General features: G+C 42.0%; 3 protein-coding genes and 1 long non-coding RNA gene across 10 annotated transcripts; 2 read left to right on the top strand and 2 right to left on the bottom strand.

The window, feature by feature from the left end:
• Nucleotides 1–3,110: 3,110 nt before the first annotated feature.
• ap1m2 (adaptor related protein complex 1 subunit mu 2) lies at nt 3,111–9,167 on the top strand. Its single transcript, XM_076043972.1, has 12 exons — nt 3,111–3,319; nt 5,260–5,416; nt 5,792–5,859; nt 6,000–6,130; nt 6,236–6,383; nt 7,241–7,367; nt 7,472–7,614; nt 7,713–7,784; nt 7,995–8,153; nt 8,299–8,424; nt 8,741–8,816; nt 8,924–9,167. The coding sequence occupies exons 1-12, from the start codon at nt 3,278–3,280 to the stop codon at nt 8,947–8,949; spliced, it is 1,275 nt and encodes a 424-aa protein (XP_075900087.1). The 5' UTR covers nt 3,111–3,277; the 3' UTR covers nt 8,950–9,167.
• On the bottom strand, nt 5,643–10,145 carry LOC142899998 (uncharacterized). Of its 2 annotated transcripts, none has more exons than XR_012928842.1 (3): nt 10,009–10,145; nt 6,227–6,310; nt 5,643–6,139 (listed from the first exon to the last, which is right to left on the bottom strand). It is a non-coding gene; the product is annotated as an uncharacterized LOC142899998 (long non-coding RNA). The 2 variants fall into 2 exon arrangements; XR_012928848.1 differs by having other exon boundaries at nt 5,643–6,135.
• Nucleotides 10,112–13,420, top strand: cdkn2d (cyclin-dependent kinase inhibitor 2D (p19, inhibits CDK4)). The gene is made up of 2 exons (XM_076043984.1): nt 10,112–10,252; nt 12,419–13,420. Exons 1-2 carry the CDS (start codon nt 10,112–10,114, stop codon nt 12,770–12,772), a joined length of 495 nt encoding a protein of 164 aa, XP_075900099.1. The 3' UTR covers nt 12,773–13,420.
• Nucleotides 13,421–16,530: 3,110 nt separating this feature from the next.
• Nucleotides 16,531–22,292, bottom strand: LOC142899841 (volume-regulated anion channel subunit LRRC8C). 6 transcript variants are annotated; one of them, XM_076043743.1, is made up of 4 exons: nt 21,405–22,292; nt 20,562–20,720; nt 18,919–19,100; nt 16,531–18,810 (listed from the first exon to the last, which is right to left on the bottom strand). In XM_076043743.1, exons 2-4 carry the CDS (start codon nt 20,700–20,702, stop codon nt 16,812–16,814), a joined length of 2,322 nt encoding a protein of 773 aa, XP_075899858.1. In that variant the 5' UTR covers nt 20,703–20,720; nt 21,405–22,292; the 3' UTR covers nt 16,531–16,811. The 6 variants fall into 6 exon arrangements, with proteins under 6 accessions (XP_075899858.1, XP_075899818.1, XP_075899841.1 ...); XM_076043703.1 differs by having other exon boundaries at nt 16,531–19,100; nt 21,405–21,506; nt 21,661–22,292; XM_076043726.1 differs by having other exon boundaries at nt 16,531–19,100; nt 21,409–21,506; nt 21,661–22,292.
• Nucleotides 22,293–22,317: the final 25 nt, after the last annotated feature.

Below are 22,317 nucleotides of genomic sequence, written 5' to 3'. Positions count from 1 at the left end.
TCCCTAATATGACAAGAAGACATTGGACACTGGCGTAGAACTCACACACATAATTTAAGATGCAATGGGTACCAGATGGTGTGCCAGACCGAGCCAGCTTCGCAGCAAACATCCTCTCACTAATCTAATAACCCTCCTCCATAATTCATGACTGACAGCGCTTCCTCTCTCTGACAGAAGAGCCCTAGTTCTCTGTTTTTCTCTGCTACGGGGGTGGTACAGTAGTAACCAGAGGGATTTATCAAGATGACACAGGCCTTATAACAGGAAGAGGAGGAGCGTTGGAGAAACTGCCAACGTTAGAAAAGCTGACTCAGAGGGGATCACTTTTTATGGCAGTGGACTCCAGTATGGCAGTCATTGCAGGATTGCTTTCCAGTCGACTAAAGATGGATTTAAAACAAGCACGTTACTCAGGTTTTTTTTTTAATTCTTTTGTATAACCAGTAAAAATACATGTATAGATGTCACAGAAGTTAATTCTTGCAATGCTTTTTTAAAATTTGAATCTATTAACTAACAGTTACTTTTGAAATACAACAGTTTGGATGTTTGCATGCACCTTAATATATGGCATGTGATTATTATTGTTAATTTTTTTTGGTCAATGACAAACAAAGGCCTTTTTATATCACAGAATGGCTACAACAGTAACACAACACTAATGACGTTCTTTGTTTTTTCATCACCACAGCAGCATTCCCATTGGTGGTGCTCTATAAATAGCAAATTAGTGCACAATGGTGGGCGTTACCCTTGAGGCAACAACAGGGAGGACACACCTGTGACTCAGGTGACTCATGACGCTTGTCCCCTGCTATGCTCTATGTCACAAATATGTTCTCCTCACCTCATCGTTTACATAATGCCTATTGGTTAGTCTACGGCCCGCGGGTGGAGCCTCATCTCACACCACTGACAGAGGGAGGGTCTATAGAAAATTCACGGAAGAGGGTGAGGATGAGTTGAGGTGAGGTAAGATTGGGTATTTCCTTGTGAGAATACCAAACAGTGCAACCAAGTTCACAAAGATGTTGACCTCCACCTGCCAACAAGGAGGCTAAATAAACTTCAGGGACAGTCTTAGCAGGAGGCAAGGACGCAACAGATATTTGATGATTGCACATTGCAAAAGTAAAATGTGGTGGAGAGTATGAGCATCTCTCTTGTTCATTATGTATCGATTCCAAAACTAACACAGGCAACAGTTACCAATCTGCTTTCCCATCAAGGAGTCATAGTATCGTTTTCCGGCAGCAGTCCCCACGCTGAGCCAAACCGCCACGGCCCTGGTCAGGTGGTGTCTAAGTAAACACAGCTCACTGCTGTGTCTTTCCCATTACATTATGAGTTTGGTATGGCAGTCTTTGTTTTAAAATGTTGATAAAACCCAAATCCTTTCAATGGACGTCCATTAGACAGTGACCCGACTACACGCAAGTGCTTTTAGTTGGTTAAAAGACTAGCAATAACAGCATAAGCTATACTTTTACATATATTGCTATTCAAAACTGTTGGAAGATCCTAGTTAAATAGTAAGTAGGTCAAGAAAGCATTTACTTTTTCCGATTGTATTGGGCCACCATGACTGCTAGAAAATCTCCTGAAACAACTGTTCATTTTCTGCCATTTAGTGTTATATCATTTATCTCACTTGCTGTGTTTCTGAGTCAGATGTTTATGGGTAAGAAGAAAGCCACTCTAGTATTGGAGTTGGTCAGATGAAGTTTTCCTGTCCGTTCCCAATTCTCTATGACGTGCTTACTTAAGTTTCTGTTGGACTCCAGCCACCACAGGGACATCCTGTATAATCCAACTCACATGAGCAACCAAAAAGTTGAAACCACAATATGTGAAAGTCACTAGCAGCTGAAAGGAATAATATCAGTGTTTATACCGATGAAAATGGTTTAGTATAGCTTCTAGGATGAATAACAGGCTATTGTTTATTTTATTGTTACATTGAAAAGAAGAAGGACAATTCTACCTATGGTCTGGGTAAGGATAATTTGTTCTAGTTTGATAGAGCTCAAATTGGTTTAAAATAATGAGCAAGTCTTTGTGTTAGTTTTACAACAGCTAACAACCCGTCTAACGTCAGCATGTAGTGTTTAGGGCCCATGCATCATTGGATAAACAAAAATAACATGGGCTGATTGGTGTGGACAGAAGGTGTGGATCCTGAAAGCAGCGAAGAATCAGCCTTTGTCATAGTAGAGAACATAGAATTAAAGATATGCATGCAGAGAAATATTGATGGCTTTTCTGATCACAGGCATTAAACTACTACACACAGGTTAAAATTTGGCACGAGGACTAGTTATGCATGTTGCTCTTAATCTTTATGGCTTAAGAAGTTCCTCAGGCATGTGACTAGGGAGCTTTTCTGCGACCTTGAGGCCAACGTCTGCAGATAAAACGCTTACAGTAAAAACTATGGGAAGATTTTGAAAGAACAAAGTATATATAATTGCATATTCATAACCAACGACTGTTAAGTAACAATCAAGAAATCACCATTCTTTGGACATTCAAATGAAAACATAAATAAATACAGACACATTTCTAAACAAGCAAAACTTAAAACAAGATTAGGAAATACAAAGAACATACCGAGCATTAAAATACAATGGGAAAGTAAGACCATTCAATGTGGCTAGTCAACAGCCTAAAATAGTATTTCAATGGAAGTTGGAAAATCAGTCAAGGTTTTTTGTTACCAAACTGAACAGCAGACCTGTACGTTTTTATTAGTGAATAATATTTTTTAGTTAAGCACCTCTTAAAACTCCTAGACACCATACAGAGACACATACAGTGTTACAATCCACTTTTCTGATCTTAGTGAGCACTGGACTTCAGCATTCTGAAATTGCTAAATTATTTCCCTACTTTGTATTTGTTCGTGTGAATGGTTGCAGTTGACTCAACCAATTTTAAATTTGCATCCACTCATTGGGTGTTCCACTTGTTTTTCTATCAACCTATCAGGTTTGTTGAACCTTTTGCGCGGACAACTAATATACGCGTGTCTGTACTGCTCCCTGGCGGACAATTATAGCAGCACAACTCCCCGGCCTCTGCTCAGGTGATTTAGTAAATGTTTTACCTGTAGTTGGTGACGTCACGGGACATTCGGGGAAAAGACACGGTGGAATCCATGATCACCTCGGACTGATCAATGTGTTCAGTTTAAGTGAAATGATAGATTGGAGCCGGTGAGAACTCGAGTGGACTTTCAACCCGGTGTGTTTGCGCTACTTTGGCCACAAGAACGATGTCTGCCTCCGCGATATTTGTGCTGGACCTGAAGGGGAAGGTAAGGACCTGTTCACGGTGGTGGAAACGCACTCTTGCCCGTCTGTATTCACACAAAACCAATGAACCCCCGAAACACGAGTCTAATACGGTGAATTTGTCGATTGTGACGATTCAATTTCCTTGCTTGCACAATTAAACCTTGATACCGCTGGCGTCGTTAAAAATTAACGAAGACTTTGAGACACGTCCATTCATTGGCTCTTTTACTTTTTCTACTTCCGGGATGCGCGTCTGCGAGTGGAACGACAAATAGCTTCAGTGAGGGCAAAGATACTAAATTGCAGCACCTGTGCACTCGCGATACCTCATGCGTGTCGTGGTTGTGTTTTTCAGCCTCTTTTCAGAAGCCATAACTCAAACATCCGCTCTGTCCGAGCACAAAGTGTAATCTGACACGAGTCGCTCCGACTAAGAGAGCGGAACGGGCAAACATGGTTTCTGGTGGATGTTTGTGTGACAAGGGTGTGATAGTGTACTGTCAAGCAACTCGGGTGATGCTTCACTTGATGGTAGACTGTTACCACCACTGTTGAATGCATGCATATGTAATACAGAACGGGTTTGACCTGACTAATTTCTTCCTTCTTGGCTTTAAATTGTGTGTATACTATACTCACATGGTGTGACCGGATGGGTGTGATATGTCATAAACGTTATATATACACACAAAATAGAGCTCTAGATTTACCAGTGGGAAATTGATGCATATATATTGGGTTGAAATTATAATGTAACTGATTTGATCAAGACTAAAAAGTTGCCAATGTTTACATTTAGCCAGATTCACTGATAAACTGCTGTGGGTCTCTGAGCCAATACATCAACCCTCTGATTGATATTGTGTCATCACTGTGCCATCACCTCAAACTCAGAAGTTTCCAGGTTTTGAGTTAACTTGGGAAATGGCTGAGACACAAACATGGTTATTTCGCTACCAACCTGTTTTATTTTGTCAGACCAAGAAAGGAGCAAGGCTAGACTAAGGTCAGTCTTGGTTTAGTATTCCTAATGTCTGTCTTTGTTGAAAGCCTAAAAGGAGCAGAGAAACCACAATGAGGTCTCTGTTTGTGCTTGAGTTGAGCTAAATTAGAGAAACGTCTAATTTAATATCTACCTCAAATATACAAACAAAACCAGGCCATGAAAACAACATTCAACATTTAGCAGTCATGTTATGTTATCAATAACCAAAATATTACATGTGAAACAGAGGGGTTTTCTAAACTGTGATTACAAATTATTACCTTCATGAAAGATTCCTCTCCTAACATGGTGTTTGTCCCAGTACTGCTGTAATAACTTTGATATGTGGCGCCTTGTGTAAACCTGGCAACCCGTGGAATAGACTAGTGAGGCAGGAGCAAGTATGACACCTGCTGGTCCATTTAAGCCTTTGAGGCTTAAACGGGGTTGAGCAAGCGTCAATGGAGAAATCTTATGTAGGTCTAATTTCTTTGCTGAAAGATCATTCTTCCACAAGGTCTCAACAAATGTGCACATCCTGTGCGTTTGACCTGTGTCAACTCAAAATTGAATTATGAAAAGTGAAAACAAATGGAATTTGGAAGCTATGCCTTTGATTATGATCAAAAACTCTTCAAACATCGTTATGATGGTTTTTGTGGTTTTCCATTCTATTTGTAAATTACATTGGCTTTTTTTTTTTTTTTTTTTTAACTTTGCACTGTGTAGAAAAACAGGATATGGCTAAATATAGAGTTTTATTCTGAAATCAAAACAAGGACGGTAACAGCATTTGGACTACTGTGTGTGCATCGGTATGCACGGTAGAATTTACTTTCTTCTAATGTAATTTCTTCAATTATTCAAATTACATTATTTTCGCATTGCTTCAATGCTCTCACAATGATTCAAGTTTCCAGATGCAACAACAGCTGTCTGGTAATGTGCTATTTTCCTCCTCTCCCTCTAACTCAGGTGTTGATCTGTCGGAACTACAAGGGAGATGTTGACATGGCGGAGATCGATCACTTCATGCCTCTTCTCATGCAGCACGAGGAGGAGGGCCTTCTCTGCCCTGTGTTGTCGCATGGCAACGTTCACTTCATGTGGATCAAACACACCAACCTGTACTGTATCCTCTTTGGAGACATCTGAGTTATGATACTATTAAAGGAATTAGAATTGATACAAGAGCCTAGAAATTAAAAATAATCCTACATATTGCATCACTTAGGCTCAGAGTGAATGGTTTTAAAAGCATCGAATGACAAAGTATATTGAAGAAAATGTAATGGTTAGTCTCATTACATTCATTACACAAATGCTTTTGTTTATTATTCAGGAATTAAACACAACAGTTCTTGATTTTAATGTCTGATGATTTTATTTTAATTTTGCAAATATTCATACTTTACATTTTTGGTTCAATTTCATTCCAGTAAGTCTCTTGACATGTTACACTTTCAGGCTGTAATGTGTAAAATGGTCCTTAACTTGATCTGCACAGTGGTGGCAACCACAAATAAGAACTCCAACGCCTCTCTTGTTTACTCATTCCTATACAAAATAGTTGAGGTGAGTTACATCCATGCTTGTAATTATAATTATTATTATCTTTAGTAAGACGTTATTCATACTAATTTGGCAACCTCTGACCAGATTGAGTTCCATTCGAAGATGGCAGTCATTATCTAGAGCTGTTTTCTTTTTTGCAGGTATTCACAGAGTACTTCAAAGAACTGGAGGAGGAGAGCATCCAGGACAACTTTGTGGTTGTTTATGAGCTCCTGGATGAATTGATGGACTTTGGATTCCCTCAAACGACAGACAGCAAGATCCTACAAGAGTGAGCTACCTCGACAGACAAGACAGATTCTCACTAAAAACGCTATTGGTTAAGAAAATGAAGAATCCCCGCCACTTATATTCTGAACTCACTCACTTCTTGCAGATACATCACTCAGCAGGGGACAAAGCTGGAGGTTGCAAAATCCAAGGTGCCAACCACAGTCACCAACGCCGTGTCCTGGAGGTCAGAGGGGATCAAATACAAGAAGAATGAGGTCTTCATTGATGTCATTGAGTCCATCAATGTACTGGTAAGGTTTTTCTTTCTTTTGAAACAAAAATACTGTTTAGAAAGTACCAAAATATTAGTATCAAACTACTCCTAAATGAATAACTGTGACTAAATTCAGACAATTAGTAGTTGCATATGTTCTTGAATAACAGAACAAACTAGACTCGACTGGATATTTTTGCCCAAATCTGTTGAATTTAATTACACATCCATGGAAAGGGCAGCAGGCCTTTTACCAAACTTCAAAGATAACAAAGCATGTGTCTCTCACATACAGTACAAAGAACAATGCAATATGCAAGCTGTGGTGTGTTGCTCGCCTTTTACTGATGAAATGTCCATTTCTGATAAAACATGTTGCACCATCCACACTATGACTGCTATTTTTGCAAGGTTGCAGCAACTTCCTTTTCTTGCCAAAGCTAAATCCTGTCCAAAGACAACGCCTCTGTCCTTGAAGGATGTTAATGGGTTTGAAAATATTCTGTTGACTATAAAGAGAGCAGATGGGCTTTTTTTCCCCCCCAAGATATATTTTAAGAAACCAGGCTTTAATTTTCTTTGCGAGGTTATGCTGATTATCAGCTGAACAAAGGAATTCCATGAATCTTCAAAATTATTTTTCAATCACTAAAAATGCTCATTCATATAATTTCTACGCTTTATTTGGCATTAACACAATTTTTAAAAGAGTTCTGCATTTTCTATGTTACAGGGTAACTGCAGTGGTAGTAGTATTCATACATGTGGTATTGTGGTACTGGTTTTATGCTACACTGTAAAAAAAAAAAAAAGTTAAGAAAATGTTTGATTTGGTTAGCCCTTTTAAATAAATGGCTTCATCTTAAGCACTCAGTCTATGTTTCATGGCTTCAGGTGAATGCCAACGGCAGTGTAATGAGCAGCGACATCGTGGGCAGTATCAAGCTGAAAACCATGCTCTCTGGGATGCCTGAACTGCGGCTCGGCCTCAACGACCGTGTGCTTTTTGCCTTAACTGGACGTGCGTTCAAAGCTTCTTTTTAAACCATGTCCACCTTTAACTTCCAAGCACATCTATAATCCTACTCCTGTTCATATTCATACCGGTCTTCATGCTGCATTCAGGTGACAAAGGCAAAACGGTGACGATGGAGGACGTGAAGTTCCACCAGTGCGTTCGTCTCTCGCGCTTTGAGAGTGACAGAACGATCTCCTTCATTCCTCCGGATGGGGAGTCTGAACTCATGTCCTACCGCATCAACACGCATGTTAGTCCACCACAGTGGTTTATAATAACAACGCTTCTATACGTGATTCTCATTTTATCTTATTTTACCATTTAATCATTTGTTTCCTTCTCTGATAGGTGAAGCCCCTGATATGGATTGAATCAATCATAGAGAAGTTCTCTCACAGTAGAGTGGAAATAATGGTTAAGGTACCAACCAACTTTTTCTTTTTTTAAATTCAGTGTTAACAAATTTCTTCGTATTTTGTGTGATTATAGTAGTATTATATTCTTTGAAACTTCCAATAAAGAAAACTGTGACAGCCTGTTCTATATAATGCCATGTTTGAAGGTACTTAATGAGAAAAAGAAGATTGAGGCTGTAACAAAATATGCCATGATGCTCTGTTGACATTTTAGGCAAAGGGACAGTTTAAAAAACAGTCTGTGGCAAATAATGTGGAGGTGAGAGTCCCCGTCCCTAGTGATGCCGACTCCCCCAAGTTTAAAACAAGCACGGGAAGCGCCAAATATGTCCCAGAGAAGAACCTGGTGGTGTGGACCATCAAGTCTTTTCCTGTAAGAAGTGAATGACTTAAATACTATATAATATACCTTTATTGCATGTATATTACTTGTAATATTCACTAAAATATTTCTACTCGTTTACCCATTTCTCTTTATGTGTGCCAAATCATTTTGTGTATCCTATTCATCCATCCAGGGTGGTAAAGAGTTTCTAATGAGGGCTCATTTTGGCCTGCCCAGTGTGGAGAACGATGAGGTCGAAGGCAAACCCCCCATTACTGTCAAATTTGAAATCCCATACTTCACAGTATCAGGAATACAGGTTTGTGTGTGTGTTTGCATGTTCCTGCCTACCAGTCTGTGTTCATAAATAGCCCAGGAATTTGGCTTTGGGTCAAAGGAGTGAAGTGCTTGTCATTGAAATATATTTATTTAGCCCATCACACCATGGCTTTTCTTGTTTCATGTTATTCTAGCCAGTTATTGAGACTTCTTGACATGGGGTTTTTGTAATGAACTGGCTTTTGTTAATCTTGTAAAATCTTGCGAGATCAACTGTAGTTTGTTCAGAATCAACTATACGTGGTTATTAAATAGTGAGTTGCATTTCTATTTTTTCATGTTATACTTTCCAACAGGTGCGGTACATGAAGATCATTGAAAAAAGTGGCTACCAGGCTTTGCCATGGGTGCGGTACATTACACAGAGTGGAGGTACGGTAATAGGCTGCAAATGTATACTGTATAAAAATACATGTGTAGCAGTAAAACTTTTTTTGCCGTAGTGAATCTGTCCTTACACTTGCTCTCTCTTTATTCAGATTACCAGCTGAGGACCAATGTTTAGAGGACCCATATGCAAAGCCTGCACTTTATTGTCTACATTTCGCTCGGCTTCAAAGGAATATGACCTGACTGAGAGATTGAATGTCTTTAAATTTTACCTGTTTCTAGTATCAGATTTAGGAAATATGTGAATCTTGATTTTATGTTAGCTGCTGCAAGACTGCAAATTATTTAAGACTGAATGAAATTTATTCATTAAAAAGAACCTCTAAATACTAACCTTTGTGTGTTTGTCCTTTCTCCTTTAAAGTGAGCAAACCGTATGCAATATCAGATTTCGTTACATCATATTTATAGTTGTCGACAGACCAGAGTCTAAAATCAACAGGTCAATAGGTTCCACGTAGATTTAAAAACTCGCACCCGCCTTTTTTCCCTCGTCCCTGAAGAAATTCAACACAAGGTCGGAAAACTGAATGAACTGCCTTTGAAGACTCCAACGTATACGAATCGCCCGCTTTCTTCTCCGCGGCCTCTGATTGGTCACCTGTCGCTGTTACCACAGTGACAGTGTAGTAACAGAGTTGTAACACCGCCTCTTTTACCATATATGGAAGAACAACACCCTCAGGCCGAGCTGCGATTGGCCAAGTGTGTGTTCTCGCCAATGTTTGTAAATTATAGTCCGAAGACGCCGCTGTAAAGCTCTCAGCGCGCAAATGTATTTTCTAATGGTTTTAAACCTTTTGTGCTCGGATTCAATTTAAAAATTACCCGTCTTTAAGGGAGAGCGAGAACGGAAATCCAGGGGACACAGTGGATCTTACGGAAGATACAAAGGTGCGCGTTTGAAACGCTACACGGTCCGTTCTCATTTGAACAGAAAAGTAACGGTTAGCACAGTGCTATGTTTTTACGATTCGCTTGACGTTAGCTCCGCTCACTATGTTCTCAGAACGGCTATAACCCACTGTATTGTTTATACGTAGACTTTACGACAGCAACATTATAGTAACATTACGCGAACGTATTCCGTTAAAACACGGCGTAAACGGCGAGACGAAGCTTTAACGTTAGCATGCTGCTGTTCGTGGCTAGCGTTAGCCGCAGTTAATCTCACCTCCCCCTGTTTTGCTCGGTGCTGTTGTCATCAAGAAAGGCCGGTTGTCTTGCTGGGACGTGATCGCTGTTTTCCCTGCGACCAGGTGAAAAGGGAGACTAGAATGGTCCTTTGTCAGATGGACGCCGGTAAAGCTCTGACGGCGGCGGCGGCCAAAGGGAACACCAGCGAGGTGCAGCGCATCCTGGAGGAATGCAGAGTGCATCCCGACACCCGCAACGAATTCGGCAGGACCGCCTTGCAGGTAAGAACCCGTTTATAGAACCGGTTCGGTAATATTCATAGCAGCATTCTGGGATTAAAAGACACAGACACGTTGATATTTGTTGGTTACGGTCACAGATTCGCGTTCACGTATTCTACGTATTGCTCACGTATCACATTCCGGAGAGCTTCTGATTGTTACGACACTGAATATGAAGAAAGTTGTGTTCGACTAGAATGTATACAGTTTGACATTTTGTCGTGCAATTTAATAGATTATTAATGGACACATTTTAAACAAATTCAAGTTACCAAACCAGTGAAATTCTTTGAATAAATTCTGTCAAATTAATTTGAATGTGAGCCGCACGTTTGTCTGCAAAACAGTGTTTGCCTCTTTAAAGACAATAAGGTAGATGTAAAATGAAAAAAGTAACGTTGAGAGAAGTATTTTTGCTAAAAAACAAACAAACAAACAAACAAACAAAACAGTCCAGCTTGAAGACAAGCAAGCAAGGCCAAGTAAGGAGGCTGGATGTGCTTCACCTAACTAGATCTACCTTACAATAAATATAGTTCGATGTTGCTGCGAAATAAGATAAAATACAGTGTTATTTAGATGCGTGCTTCATGTAAATTTAAACTGTTCTCACGAAAGTATGATGATAAATGCATAAATTCATTCGCTCATCATCTATAAATGTTTTTATAAAATGACTCAAAACAATATTTGAATAGCCAATTTTATTTACATACCAGTTTAAACCAATAAACCAAGTCAATCAAAAATACATTCACAAATATTTCTCTCTTTTTTTTCTCATTATAATTTTCTTTCCTGAGAAATTGACTGCTCAGTTTATGTTCAGTGGTCAGCCAGGCCAATGCTGGACATGGCTGATTAAATCTGCTGCTATGAGCCTTTCACCCATATTCAGTATCCACGTTCATGTTTACCAACGTCAACACAATGTTTTCCTGCTGAAAGTGGTATCATTATCCAGTTAGTCCAACAGAGGGTGCTGCGTCTATCTTGCTACAGTATCATGGAGGCATTTGGCAAGGCTATCAAAAGTGTTTATTAATAATAAGGTATATAGTTTGCCGAAACAAATTCATGAAAACAGGAAGAGTTAACATGATAATCTGTGTTTTATTTGTCACATGCATGAAGGTACAAGTACAGCAGCAGTGAAGTGCAATGGCGACAACTCCAGCACTGTGCAAGGAAAAAGATAAGAATAAAATAGATGAAGGAAAATAACAAGTGAAAAAAAAATGTGAATAAAAAATTAAATATACACCTGTATATAAAATGTGACTGTTATTTAGAGTTCAGGATCTGTGTGGCCTGGGGGAAGAAGCCTGGAGGAATTACCCCCTAAATCAATTATTATGAGTAGGACTCTCAGTTGAACGCAAACGTGTTCAGCTCACGCACTTCTCCATTTCATCTTTAATCAATCGACCTTTATTTGAAAAGCGCTTAATCGCAACCAAAGGCGTGTCAAAGTGCTTTGTACAATCAGAGGAAAAGCAACTGAGCAGCAAGGTGCGACAGTGGCTAGGAAAAACTCCCCTGTGTGTGTGTGTGTGTGTGTGTGTGTGTGTGTGTGTGTGTGTGTGTGTGTGTGTGTGTGTGTGTGTGTGTGTGTGTGTGTGTGTGTGTGTGTGTGTGTGTGGGGGGGGGGGGGGGAATAACAACAACGACTGAACAACTCATAATTTAGACGTAGATATAAATAAATAATTAAACTATAGTAATACAGAATGATATGTATAAATGTATGACATGTATAAATGTAAACATGTAAAATTTTATAAATAATATTATTGTGTAGTTACACATTGAGTTATTCTACATTTAAATAGACCTAAATGTACAGTAGTGGGCTGCTGCTTTAGCTGCTGTCCATGCTGTGTTTGTCCATGAGTCAGAGTTCGTGATGGCACATGATCCACCATTGACTCAGGTCCTAGTTCCTGATATTGGTGGTGAAGATGAAGCGATGGCACAGAGAGTCTCTCTCTGAGTTGATTCTAACTGTAAGCATTATGGAGGAGGAATGTCTAAAGTCTACTCCTAAGTAAACTCACCTTGTCTGCCCCCTGAACCGAGGCCGGGAGGAGCCTGAGAGTGAAGAGCCTTCTGAGTTCTCAGGAGGATCTTAAATTCAATGCATTCCTCCCTCCCGCATCCATCCAGGTGATGATGATGGGGAACTCCAAGGTGGCCAGCCTCCTGCTGGAGAAGGGGGCCGACCCCAACGTGCAGGACAAACACGGCATTGCTCCCGTGCACGACGCGGCCCGGACTGGCTTTCTAGACACTCTGCAGGTCCTGGTGGAGTACGGCGCCTCGCTGGACCTCCCTGACCAGCGCGGCGCCCTGCCCATCCACATTGCCATCCGGGAGGGCCACAGGGACACCGTGGAGTACCTGGCGCCGCGCTCCGACCTGAAGCACGCCAACCTCAGCGGCCAGACGGCCGTGGACGTGGCCCGGGCGTCGGGCACGCCCGACATGGTTGACCTGCTCTTCTCTCACATTCACAGTTAGTTGAGTTGTTCTTTGGTTGTGGGGGGGGGGGCTCCTTGTTGACCACCCCCCCGACGCTCATTCTTCGCTTCATCCTCGGTGACTTGAATTCATTGCTGTGGAAAGGATTTTGTTTTTTGTTGTTGTTAATAGTCGCTCAGCATTAAGACGTGTCACAGGACATATTGTCTTGGCAGCTTATTTTTTCCGTGAATGGGTGGCTATGTACAGCACACACCCCTTTTGCACAGTGCAATTTAGGCACCTTATATATTTGTTGTCCCTTTAATTGGGAGTGCACATTTGTAGATAGTTTCCCCAGTGTTCTTTCTTTTCCAACAAGAATTGCATTATTTACATTGTTTAACTATTGTAACAGTTGTATGTGTGTTCTGTTTTTGAAACTTGACATGGTGCACCCTGATTGTTTTACATAGCTTTTGTTTGTAGTCCCTCTCTCTTAGATGTACCTATAGTTGTTCTTTGAATTCAATCTTATTTATTGTTGGGGTGGGAGTGATCATTCCTCTGACCTTGTAAATAGTGACATTTGTTGTGATTTGTTGAAATGTTATTTATACAAATACTTTTAAAACAAAAGTGAGACAATTCACTTGAATATTTGATGAAGAAGACAAAAAATAAAGTGCTCAACTTGAAACTTTGCCTCCTTTTTCGTTACTGAACTGATTGTAGTTTATGTGGTGTTAGAGAAGCAGATCAACTCTCATGGGAGCCTGAAAGTCTCAGTACTCAGGAATTCTTATCCAAGGTTGAGATGTTTAGGATCTGGCCGTTTCTTCTGTTACTCTTTTTAAGGAACTGAAATAGTCAAAAATAGTTTGTATAAGTTTGGCATAAATCAGAGTTGTGCAAACTTTTTGACTGGTGGGCACTGGTGAGCTCTATAAATACATATGATGGGATATGTAGAAAACATGGTGGGTGTAACTTTAATGTCAACTGAAAATGAACAAAGGCAAAGTTACAAAAAAAATGTGTGAAGCCCCATGATGTTTAGCTCTTTATTGAAATGACTTTTAAAAAACAAACCAAAAATGGATGAAATACAGCTATTTTATGACTTACTTAATATTAATCTGATTTCTTCAAGTTCGGCGGGCCGGATTAAAAAAGCTTAACGGGCCGCATATGGCCCCCGAGCCGTAGTTTGCCCATGCGTGGCCTAAGTGCTTAGTATTTTTTTCTAGTTATTATTATAGTTAGCTGCATTCTGCTATGAAAGACAAAACAGGCAGTTGTCTGTACTTCAATATCAACACTGCAAGCATCAACAGTTCCTCAAGGTGACTCATCAAGGTCTTTCATAATACGCAGAGACTCTGGCAGAGTCGGTGTATCTGGATCTGCACTAAGCATGAATGGGGTCCCTGTTCAGCTGAGCCTTGTGTAGGCGTCGGTGGCGCAGTTTGCTAATGTTTGTGTGTGAGGCTCTGACAGCACAAAGGCTATTCTGTTTACCTGTGCGCACAGGTTCGAATACAGGAGCCCCTGAGTCTCATGATGTCACAGAAACGCTGTGTGCGAACAATAGTCAGAAAAATAGAATGAAATGTGTCAAACTGTCCGGCATAGAGGCAGAAATTCATTCTTTGGGAAATTGAAGCAGAGTAGCACAAACTTCAATATTTTTGGATATTAAGCAAACAGCTTAAACAGGTCCCGCTTACTTCCTGTAAATGCTTTTAAAATGAGAAAGCAAACTTAAATGAAACTTAAATTCTTTCTTTTTCTTTTCTTTTTTTTTTAAAAAAGTGATTAAAGTTTCTCGTTTTTTGTGGCAGTCATCTCCATATTCTCACCTTCCTTTTCCAGACATTAATTAGCTGATCAGAAACTGAAGGCGCCTGCCTGCCTGGAGCTTAGATTTAATCACAGTGTTGGACTTTCAGATGTTAAACGGCCTCAGAGAAGCAGCTTGATGACATTTGATACGTCCACCCGGGTTGCTACTTTCACGCAGCACTCGCCTGGCACGGAGTCTCCTTTTTTAGTTAAATTGGGTGTTAGACACTTAGTAGATCTGCTTGAATGCGTCCCAAAGCAGCTGCTTAACCTCAACCATGATCTCTGCGGGGCTTCAGTGAGTTTGAGTGTAGTTGTGTTCGGGTGGAAATGCAAATATTTCTCACGCTGTTTAACACGGAAGTGCTCTTCTTGTTCTGCAGACCGGAAGCATGAACGAAGACGAGAGCAGGAAGCGATAAATAGTCACATGGTCACGTCACGTGACATCATCCTGGATGTAGAAATATGATAACTTTATGGGGAGTTTCTATTGGAGGAGAGAAAACACTGAAGCAATACAAGCAATATCCAACAAATACAGGTAAAATTTGGTCAAATTGTATTTAGATTGTAAGAGTCCATGGTAAAATTGTATGCGGTCATCAAGAATGAAAACATTAGATGTCAGTGTTCTTTCTGACAACAGAAATGTGGAAGCTCCACATTCATCAAAAGGTTGACATTTTAATTCTTTATATTACCTCATTGAATTCCAGACATTGCTACTTTGTAAGAAAAGGCAATGGGATACTTACTTACTTACTTGCTTACTTACTTGCAGTCAACCTGAGTCACACTAATACCTTTTTAGAGAACTCTCAGGACACACTACACTGCCTCCTGTAGAGGGCAAAAGGTGAATGATTGACGTTTCTATTGCACACTTTTCCGTTGTCTCTTTTGTAAAATTTTGAGAATGCTAAATTTGGGGGACAAAACAAACAGTTTTTCCGGGGGGTGTGGCTGCCGGAGCAGGTCAGTTAGCGCTCTGGCATTACTGAGGTATGCCCGTGACTTGTAGCAGCACAAGCCAGAACATGACCTGCTGCATTTTGGCGGAAAGGAGAGCAAGGAGCCCCGGCTGACGCATAAAACTTTATGTGTTTACCACTGGAGACCAGAGACAACTGGGACACAGAACTGTAGACATGGTCGTGGTGATAAGAATGTCATGTCGAAAGTTGAATTAAAAAAAATACATGTAGCATGAATATAAGTGTTGTATCATTTTTATAAAATCTGTGACTTTAAACGATAAAGACTTAGGAACACCCCTCCATTGTTTCCTTGTATTTGCATAAAAAGCTCTGTTCATGTCTCTAGTTTATGGCTGCCATCAAATATAACAACCACACTTTAAGGCTTCTGTCAGCATAAATCACACCCTCCGCTCTACATATTTGAAAGTGGAACCCTTATTGACCTACTTTACATTTAAGAGTCACAATCTAGGTCCAATACCTTGCTGGCACAGATTATGTCAGTCACACCAAACAGGCATCACTGTACTGAACATATTACTCAACATTCACTTTGTAAATTATACGTGACTGTATCCCTTCATGCTGTGGCCTTCATTGTGTCTGACTCACAATCCCAGGAATGATAACAGTCTTTTCTCCATTTGCCTGAGCGCACCAACAGATAGATGAATAGCCTTTATTCTGCCACTGAAAGTTTCCTATTGCGATGCTTTTTTATCCTGTGAAAGGGAGGAACATGAGCTGGTGCAGAGTGCAAACGCTTCCTTCCTGTGTAAAAACCTGTTTAACGGGAGGCAGCGCTGTCAGAAAAATATGTCCGTTTGCTGTGCAATGAGTAAGAAAGCACGAGAGGAACGCAATTCCAATTCGGGTGAATTCGGGTCCACCAAACTAGAGTACTGGCTCCTCTGAAATCTTGAAAAACTACTAAAGATTTAGTATTGCAGTCCAGGTACAAGTGCAGGAAGGTATTTACAGGGACTTGTAAACATTTTAGAAGGGTTTATTTTCAAAGGTTATTCATAGAAAAAATACAAAAATAACACGTTGCTCGAAAAAGTTTACAAGTGAATGTATCACTCGTGAACACAAACTTGTAGATACTGAACATGAATTTGAACAACTATGACTTGTTTTGTATTTTTTATAAATACGTCCTGTTTTAGAGTGTTGTGTCACCGTCTGGAGATCTCCTTAAAGTCATGTCGAAAACAACCCAGTTATTAGTCTCCAAACAAACAAGTTTGCAAGTCTCTGGTTCGCCGTCCTCAGCTACTAGCCAACCTGCTCCGGGCCTCCGACGGCAGCTGATCCAGCAGGTTGTCATCCACTATCAGTCCACTGACAGCCAGCATGGGACAGTCACCGATCTCCGGGGGCAGCGACTCCAGGCGGTTTCCTTTAACCTCCAGCCGAACTAGTTGGGCCAGGTTGGCCACCCGGGGGCTGATGAACGACAGGCAGTTGTTGCCGAGCGCCAGCGTCTTTAGCCTTTTGCAGGAGAACAGCTCCTCTGGCAGCGTCTCCAGGGAGTTGAAGGCGGCGGAGAAGAACTGGAGGCCCTGCAGGATACCCACCTCTGGGGGTAGCGAGGTGAGCTGGTTATGGGAGACGTCCAGGTGCCTCAGCTTGGTGCAGTAGAAGAGCCGCGAGGGCAGCTTGTGCAGCTTGTTCCAACTGACGTCCAGCGTCTCCAGGGAGTGCAGCTTGCTGACATGCTCGGGGATGTAGGTGATCTTGTTGTGCCAGAGGCGCAGCGTCGCCAAACGCCTGCAGTGCTGCAAGCTGAGGATCTCCTCCACAGTGGTGAGCTTGTTGTCCCGCAGGTCCAGCTCCTGCAGGTTGCTCAGGCTGAAGACGGCACTGGGGATGCGCTCCAGCTCGCAGCCCACGAGCTCCAGTGAGGTGACGCCCGTCAGCTTCTTGAGGCTGCTGAACGCCTGGAGCTTGACGACCTCGTTGTAGATGCACAAACGCTGCAGCTGCAACGCCACGTCGGCCACGCTGGGCGGGATTTTGGTGAGGTTGGAACGGAGGGTGAGGACCCGCAAGGCTCGGAGGTCTCGCAGGGATTCCAGAGTGGCGTTCCTGGACACCTCATTGGTCAGGGGACCGTGCAGGTGCAATTCCTCCAGGCTCTGCAGCGTGTACATCCACACGGGCACCTCCTCTAAACTTTCAAAGGCCAGCCGGAGGACCTTCAGGTTCTCCTTGAAGTGGTTGAGTGCAGGCAGCTGGAGCTTGGCGGGACAGTAGATCAGCGACAACTCCCGGAGACTGTCGAGCTTTGCCACGCTAGCAGGGATTGTGACATTTTTAAGTTGCTCCAGCTTGAGGGATTCCACCTCGGTGAGGTCAAAGACGGTGTCGGGGAGCCCGGGTAACATCAGAAGGTGGAGCTCCAGCCGGTTGCTCGCATTCCGAGCGAGGCGGGTGCGCAGCTTTTTTTCAGTCCACTCGTAGTTGAGGTTGAGCTGGTGGAGGTGGCCCTCACTGACCTCTGAGAGGAAAACAGCAAACCTCTTGGAGTAGAGGGCGTCATACTGGTCGACAAGGTGAAGGAGGAAGGCAAAGTCGTTGTTCACATCCGGTATGTCGTTGATGCCCGTCTCTAGTCTGACGTGCTCGAAGGAGTACTCTTTCAGAGGCCTGTGAAACAGCCAGTAGAGGGAGTAGATGCACAGAAGTCCGTAGACGCCCACGAAGCAGATGTAGCAGTAGGCCAGTTTGGAGAAGAGGTTGGCCTTGTTGTGGTTACAACAATAAATGTCGAAACCTGTCAGCTCCGGAGGAACGTAGCAGCGCACTACGATCTCGATGTTGGGCACCAGCACCGCACTGTAGATGGTGATCAAGAGGAACTTGAAGACCTTCAGTGACGTCTGCAGCACGTACATGAGATACAAGAGGTCGGCCTCCTCCACGTGAGTCCTGAACTTTTTGACCTTCTCAAAAAGAGCTTTGGCTTGTTCCCCTTCCTTCTTATCCAAGACGGAGGGAGAAGACTGAGGTTCAGGGTTCTTTTTTTCTGGATTTGACTTGACGGACGAAGAGCGAAGAAGTCCTACTGTCTCCTCATCCTCTGTCCGTCGATCTGCAGGGTCTTTTGACATGGTGTTCCGTCTCCAATTCACCAGTTTCTCTTCGCCTCTTTCCTCGGAGACCTCGCTCAGGGCCCTTGTGGTCCAAGGCGAATCAAAGCATTTGGCGAGGATGGTAACAAAGAGGTCGATTTTGGAAGATGTGCCAGGAAACTTGAACCAGAAGCTGCTGGCAACCATGAAGATCATGGTGTGGATCATCACGAGGTATGGGAAGAACTTTGCATACCAGTGGACAAACCTCTCATAGCAGTAGTGGTTAACAAAGACGTACTGGTGGATGTCCAGGTTGTTTTTGCGGCCCACCACCTCAATGAGGACGGCGTTCACAGGTTTGACCAGCGTGTGGTGCAACGTCTCGTTCTCCCTGTAGTGCCTGATGTGGCTGCAGTCGATGGCTTCGGGCGTTGGACTGGTTAGATGGCTGGGCAGGCAGGCAATCTTGTCCTGGGTGAGCTGTTGACAAATGTAAGGATGATATGAGTTGTTAGAAAGGGGTGAAGAAATGCAAAAAGTTGTGCATTACCTGCAGCTGGATGATGTTTTTCTTTGTTTTTGGCAAACTAAACCTTCAACAACAACAGTCTGACAGTATGTTAGAATGTATTAAGTGCCACAGTGTTAGCTGTGTGTGGGTCATGTGATGTGTGTCAGGTGTTCCTGGACGGTGCCACACGAGTGTTGCAATCTACAATGAGGCAAGCTGGATAAGTTGGTGTGTGCTTCAGTGGACCAGGAAGGAGAGAAAGAGAGAGCTGAGAGAGAGAGAGAGAGAGAGAGAGAGAGAGAGCGAGAGAGAAAGAGAGAGCGCTGTGTCATCACCCCGTTTATTGTGCCTACATTATGGTAGTAATTTGTGTTCTTTTTTGCGGTTCGGACTGCTTGGATTCGTCCATTCGTCCATCCTTCTCAGTGGATTGTTTTGACTTGAGGGGTTAGACCCTTAGTTATTGGATTTCTGTTGTTAATAAAAATCCCCGATTTACGTTTACTTTCCTGGCGTTTTATTTCTTGAATCATGTTACCCCCCTGGGCAAAACAGAACGTTATTTCATGCAGGTTATCAAAGTGATATCAAGCTTTGGCTTATTTTAATACATTTAGATTGTTGATATTTTCATATGATCCATGGAGATCAGGAAGACCACCTCATACAACTAGACTTATCACTAGGATTTCCATTACACTCTCCATATAACAAGTTCCCACAAATAAGGTGGACTGTGAAGTGAAGCACTTCATCCTTTTTGCCACAAACATTCACCATTTACTGATTATCTGATTCATTTAGTCGCAAAGACTTTGACATCTAATCTTTTGGTGTTTTTGTAGATATACCTCTCTTTCACTCTCCCATATACAGTATGTATAGATATGAGAGAAGGTCCATCTCTGTCCTCTGCAGACATAATCATAAAACTGGATTTTATTGAAACAATGAAATTAAAGATTACATATTTACTTCTTTGTTTTCCTTCGGTGCCACATTAAGGCGGCATAGATAGGACAATTGGGTGCTAAGGGTGATGTTTAACAGAAACCGACTGATCTCAATCTGCAAGAAATGGGTCAGGAGAAACAAGATAGATCGTTAGAAAAAAAAAAAATCTATAATAAACCGGCGCTTTGACAGTACTTCACATTTATTAATCCTGGACCTTTCAGCACCTGAGTCTTCATTTTTGGTTGTGTACGGGTGTGGGGTGAGGGGTTTTCCATTTTTGTTTTGGTTTGATTTGGAGGTCAAATAACACTGGAATTACTTTGGCATTCATAGCTGGATGACAGAAGAAGAGAACAAAATATTTCACTACATTCACCACGCACTGATGTGTCGGAAAAGACAATGCTTAAGCCTCATCAGGTGTCTTGAGTGACACTAAATTAAACATGCAGGCTGGTTTGTAGTTGGCTCACCTGCAGGGTGCATCCAAACACGCCAATCATGAGCATAGCAACGCACATGTACTCGGAGAAAACGTCCCACCATGGTTTCAGGACACGATACTTGGTGTTCTGCTCGGTGCCGAAGTTTCTGAATTCACCCACCGGGATCATCCTGGCAGCTGCTCCACACTGATGAAAGAGGGGAAGGACTGAGACTAAAATAGGCTTTTCAACACTGCCGTCTCCGGAGAACCTCTTGACACAGGTTTTAAAGTTGTATGACACACAAAAGGAGAGAAAATGTACAGAAACGCTTGGATTCCCTCTTACAGTGGCTTCAGATACCTGTGCTCTTCAATGACTAATCGGCGCTCTCTTTACTGTGGGTGGATCCAAAGTGGAGAAACTAGTTTGACAACATGTGACATCAACAGAAAGAGTCTCCTTTTCAAAGTGTTTACGACATTCTAGTTTTAGGGAAAGCGAATCAATTGGTGCAGTTCCCTATGCAAAGTGACCCTTCAGTTTGTTTGATGGAAATAACTGCAACCATCACTAATCTTGTAAAACAACAACAAGGTTGGCTGTAGTAAGATTACGTTAGATTTTTAAGTAATTTTAAGTCTTCATTTTAAGCCTTTTAAACACTTTTCATCGGAACAGGCCTCACGACACGTTATGAGCAAGTTTTACCGCAAGTTAACGCACGTTTAGTCTCACTAATAAGCTAATATCAAGTTTAGACAGAGTGCTGTCGATTTTTACTCACTTTACACTTGAATTGACTTTACTTTACTCCACCTCTGCAACGTGGATCTAAACAGCTTAAACACAAGTTGGGAGACAGCGCAGCTTTAAGCAGGTGAAACTCACCTACCTGAGTCCGAGGAGGGTCCACTGGTGTCGGGCGTGACTCTGCGCCTTTGCTCTCATGTTTGAGTCTGAGATGAGCGCACCGGTGTCAAGTTAGCAAAACTGGAAAAGGCATCCGGGCAAGACTATCAAAATAAGGGCATCAGCGGATGGGCCTAACACTTCTTCTTTTTTTTTGCTTGACTAAAGATAACAGATTTTGGTGCATGGGCATGTTACCTTTTGCCTTAAATTACAAGTTAAATGTACTTTTCACCTTTTTGAAGAAGTTTTTATTCTCTTTCTTGAGGATTAATGTGGTCTCTCATGTTTGACAGGATTACATCTTCATCCTCCTTCCAAGTCCATATAATCAGGGCCGTTTTCCTTTTTGGATAATATAATAATGGTCTGTCCCAGCCACCTGTCGGGTTTGGTTAGAAAATTAAAAGCGTTGGCAAAAATTATAGGTGGAAGATAAACAGCGCGCAAAGCTACTGATTTAGACTTGGCAGTTGAAAAAGAAAAATGAAACTTTGCCAACTGGCATGTGCCTACTTCGTTCTAAATCGAAGGTGCGTCTACGGGGTTTTGTTCAGACAAAACAAAGTAGCTTTAGCTCCCTCCAGCGGTCACTGTTTAAAACGTCCTGTATTGTAACCAGTATACAGGGATTTTTGTTAAATCTCAGCGGCGGAACGGTCACACACACTGAGGAGATTTCTAGGCAACATCAAGTTCAGCTCTCTGTTTACAGCCATCCTCCAACATACTTATATAATACAGTGGCTGAAGGTGTTGTCACTAACCAGGGAGAGTAACCACAACTCAAACTGATTTCCATACTGGTGTGTTTTTTCGGACACATTCTGAAAAGTGGAACAAGCAAAAGAAGTGAATTCTGGAAACTACACATCCGTGAGAAGTTCTTTCG

The sequence above is a fragment of the Nelusetta ayraudi genome, unplaced genomic scaffold, assembly GCF_046127955.1.
Source record: "Nelusetta ayraudi isolate G7.1 ecotype Tasmania unplaced genomic scaffold, CSIRO-AGI_Nayr_v1 ptg000004l, whole genome shotgun sequence".
NCBI lineage: Eukaryota > Metazoa > Chordata > Actinopteri > Tetraodontiformes > Monacanthidae > Nelusetta > Nelusetta ayraudi.
This window is presented reverse-complemented; position numbering and strand designations above follow the sequence as displayed.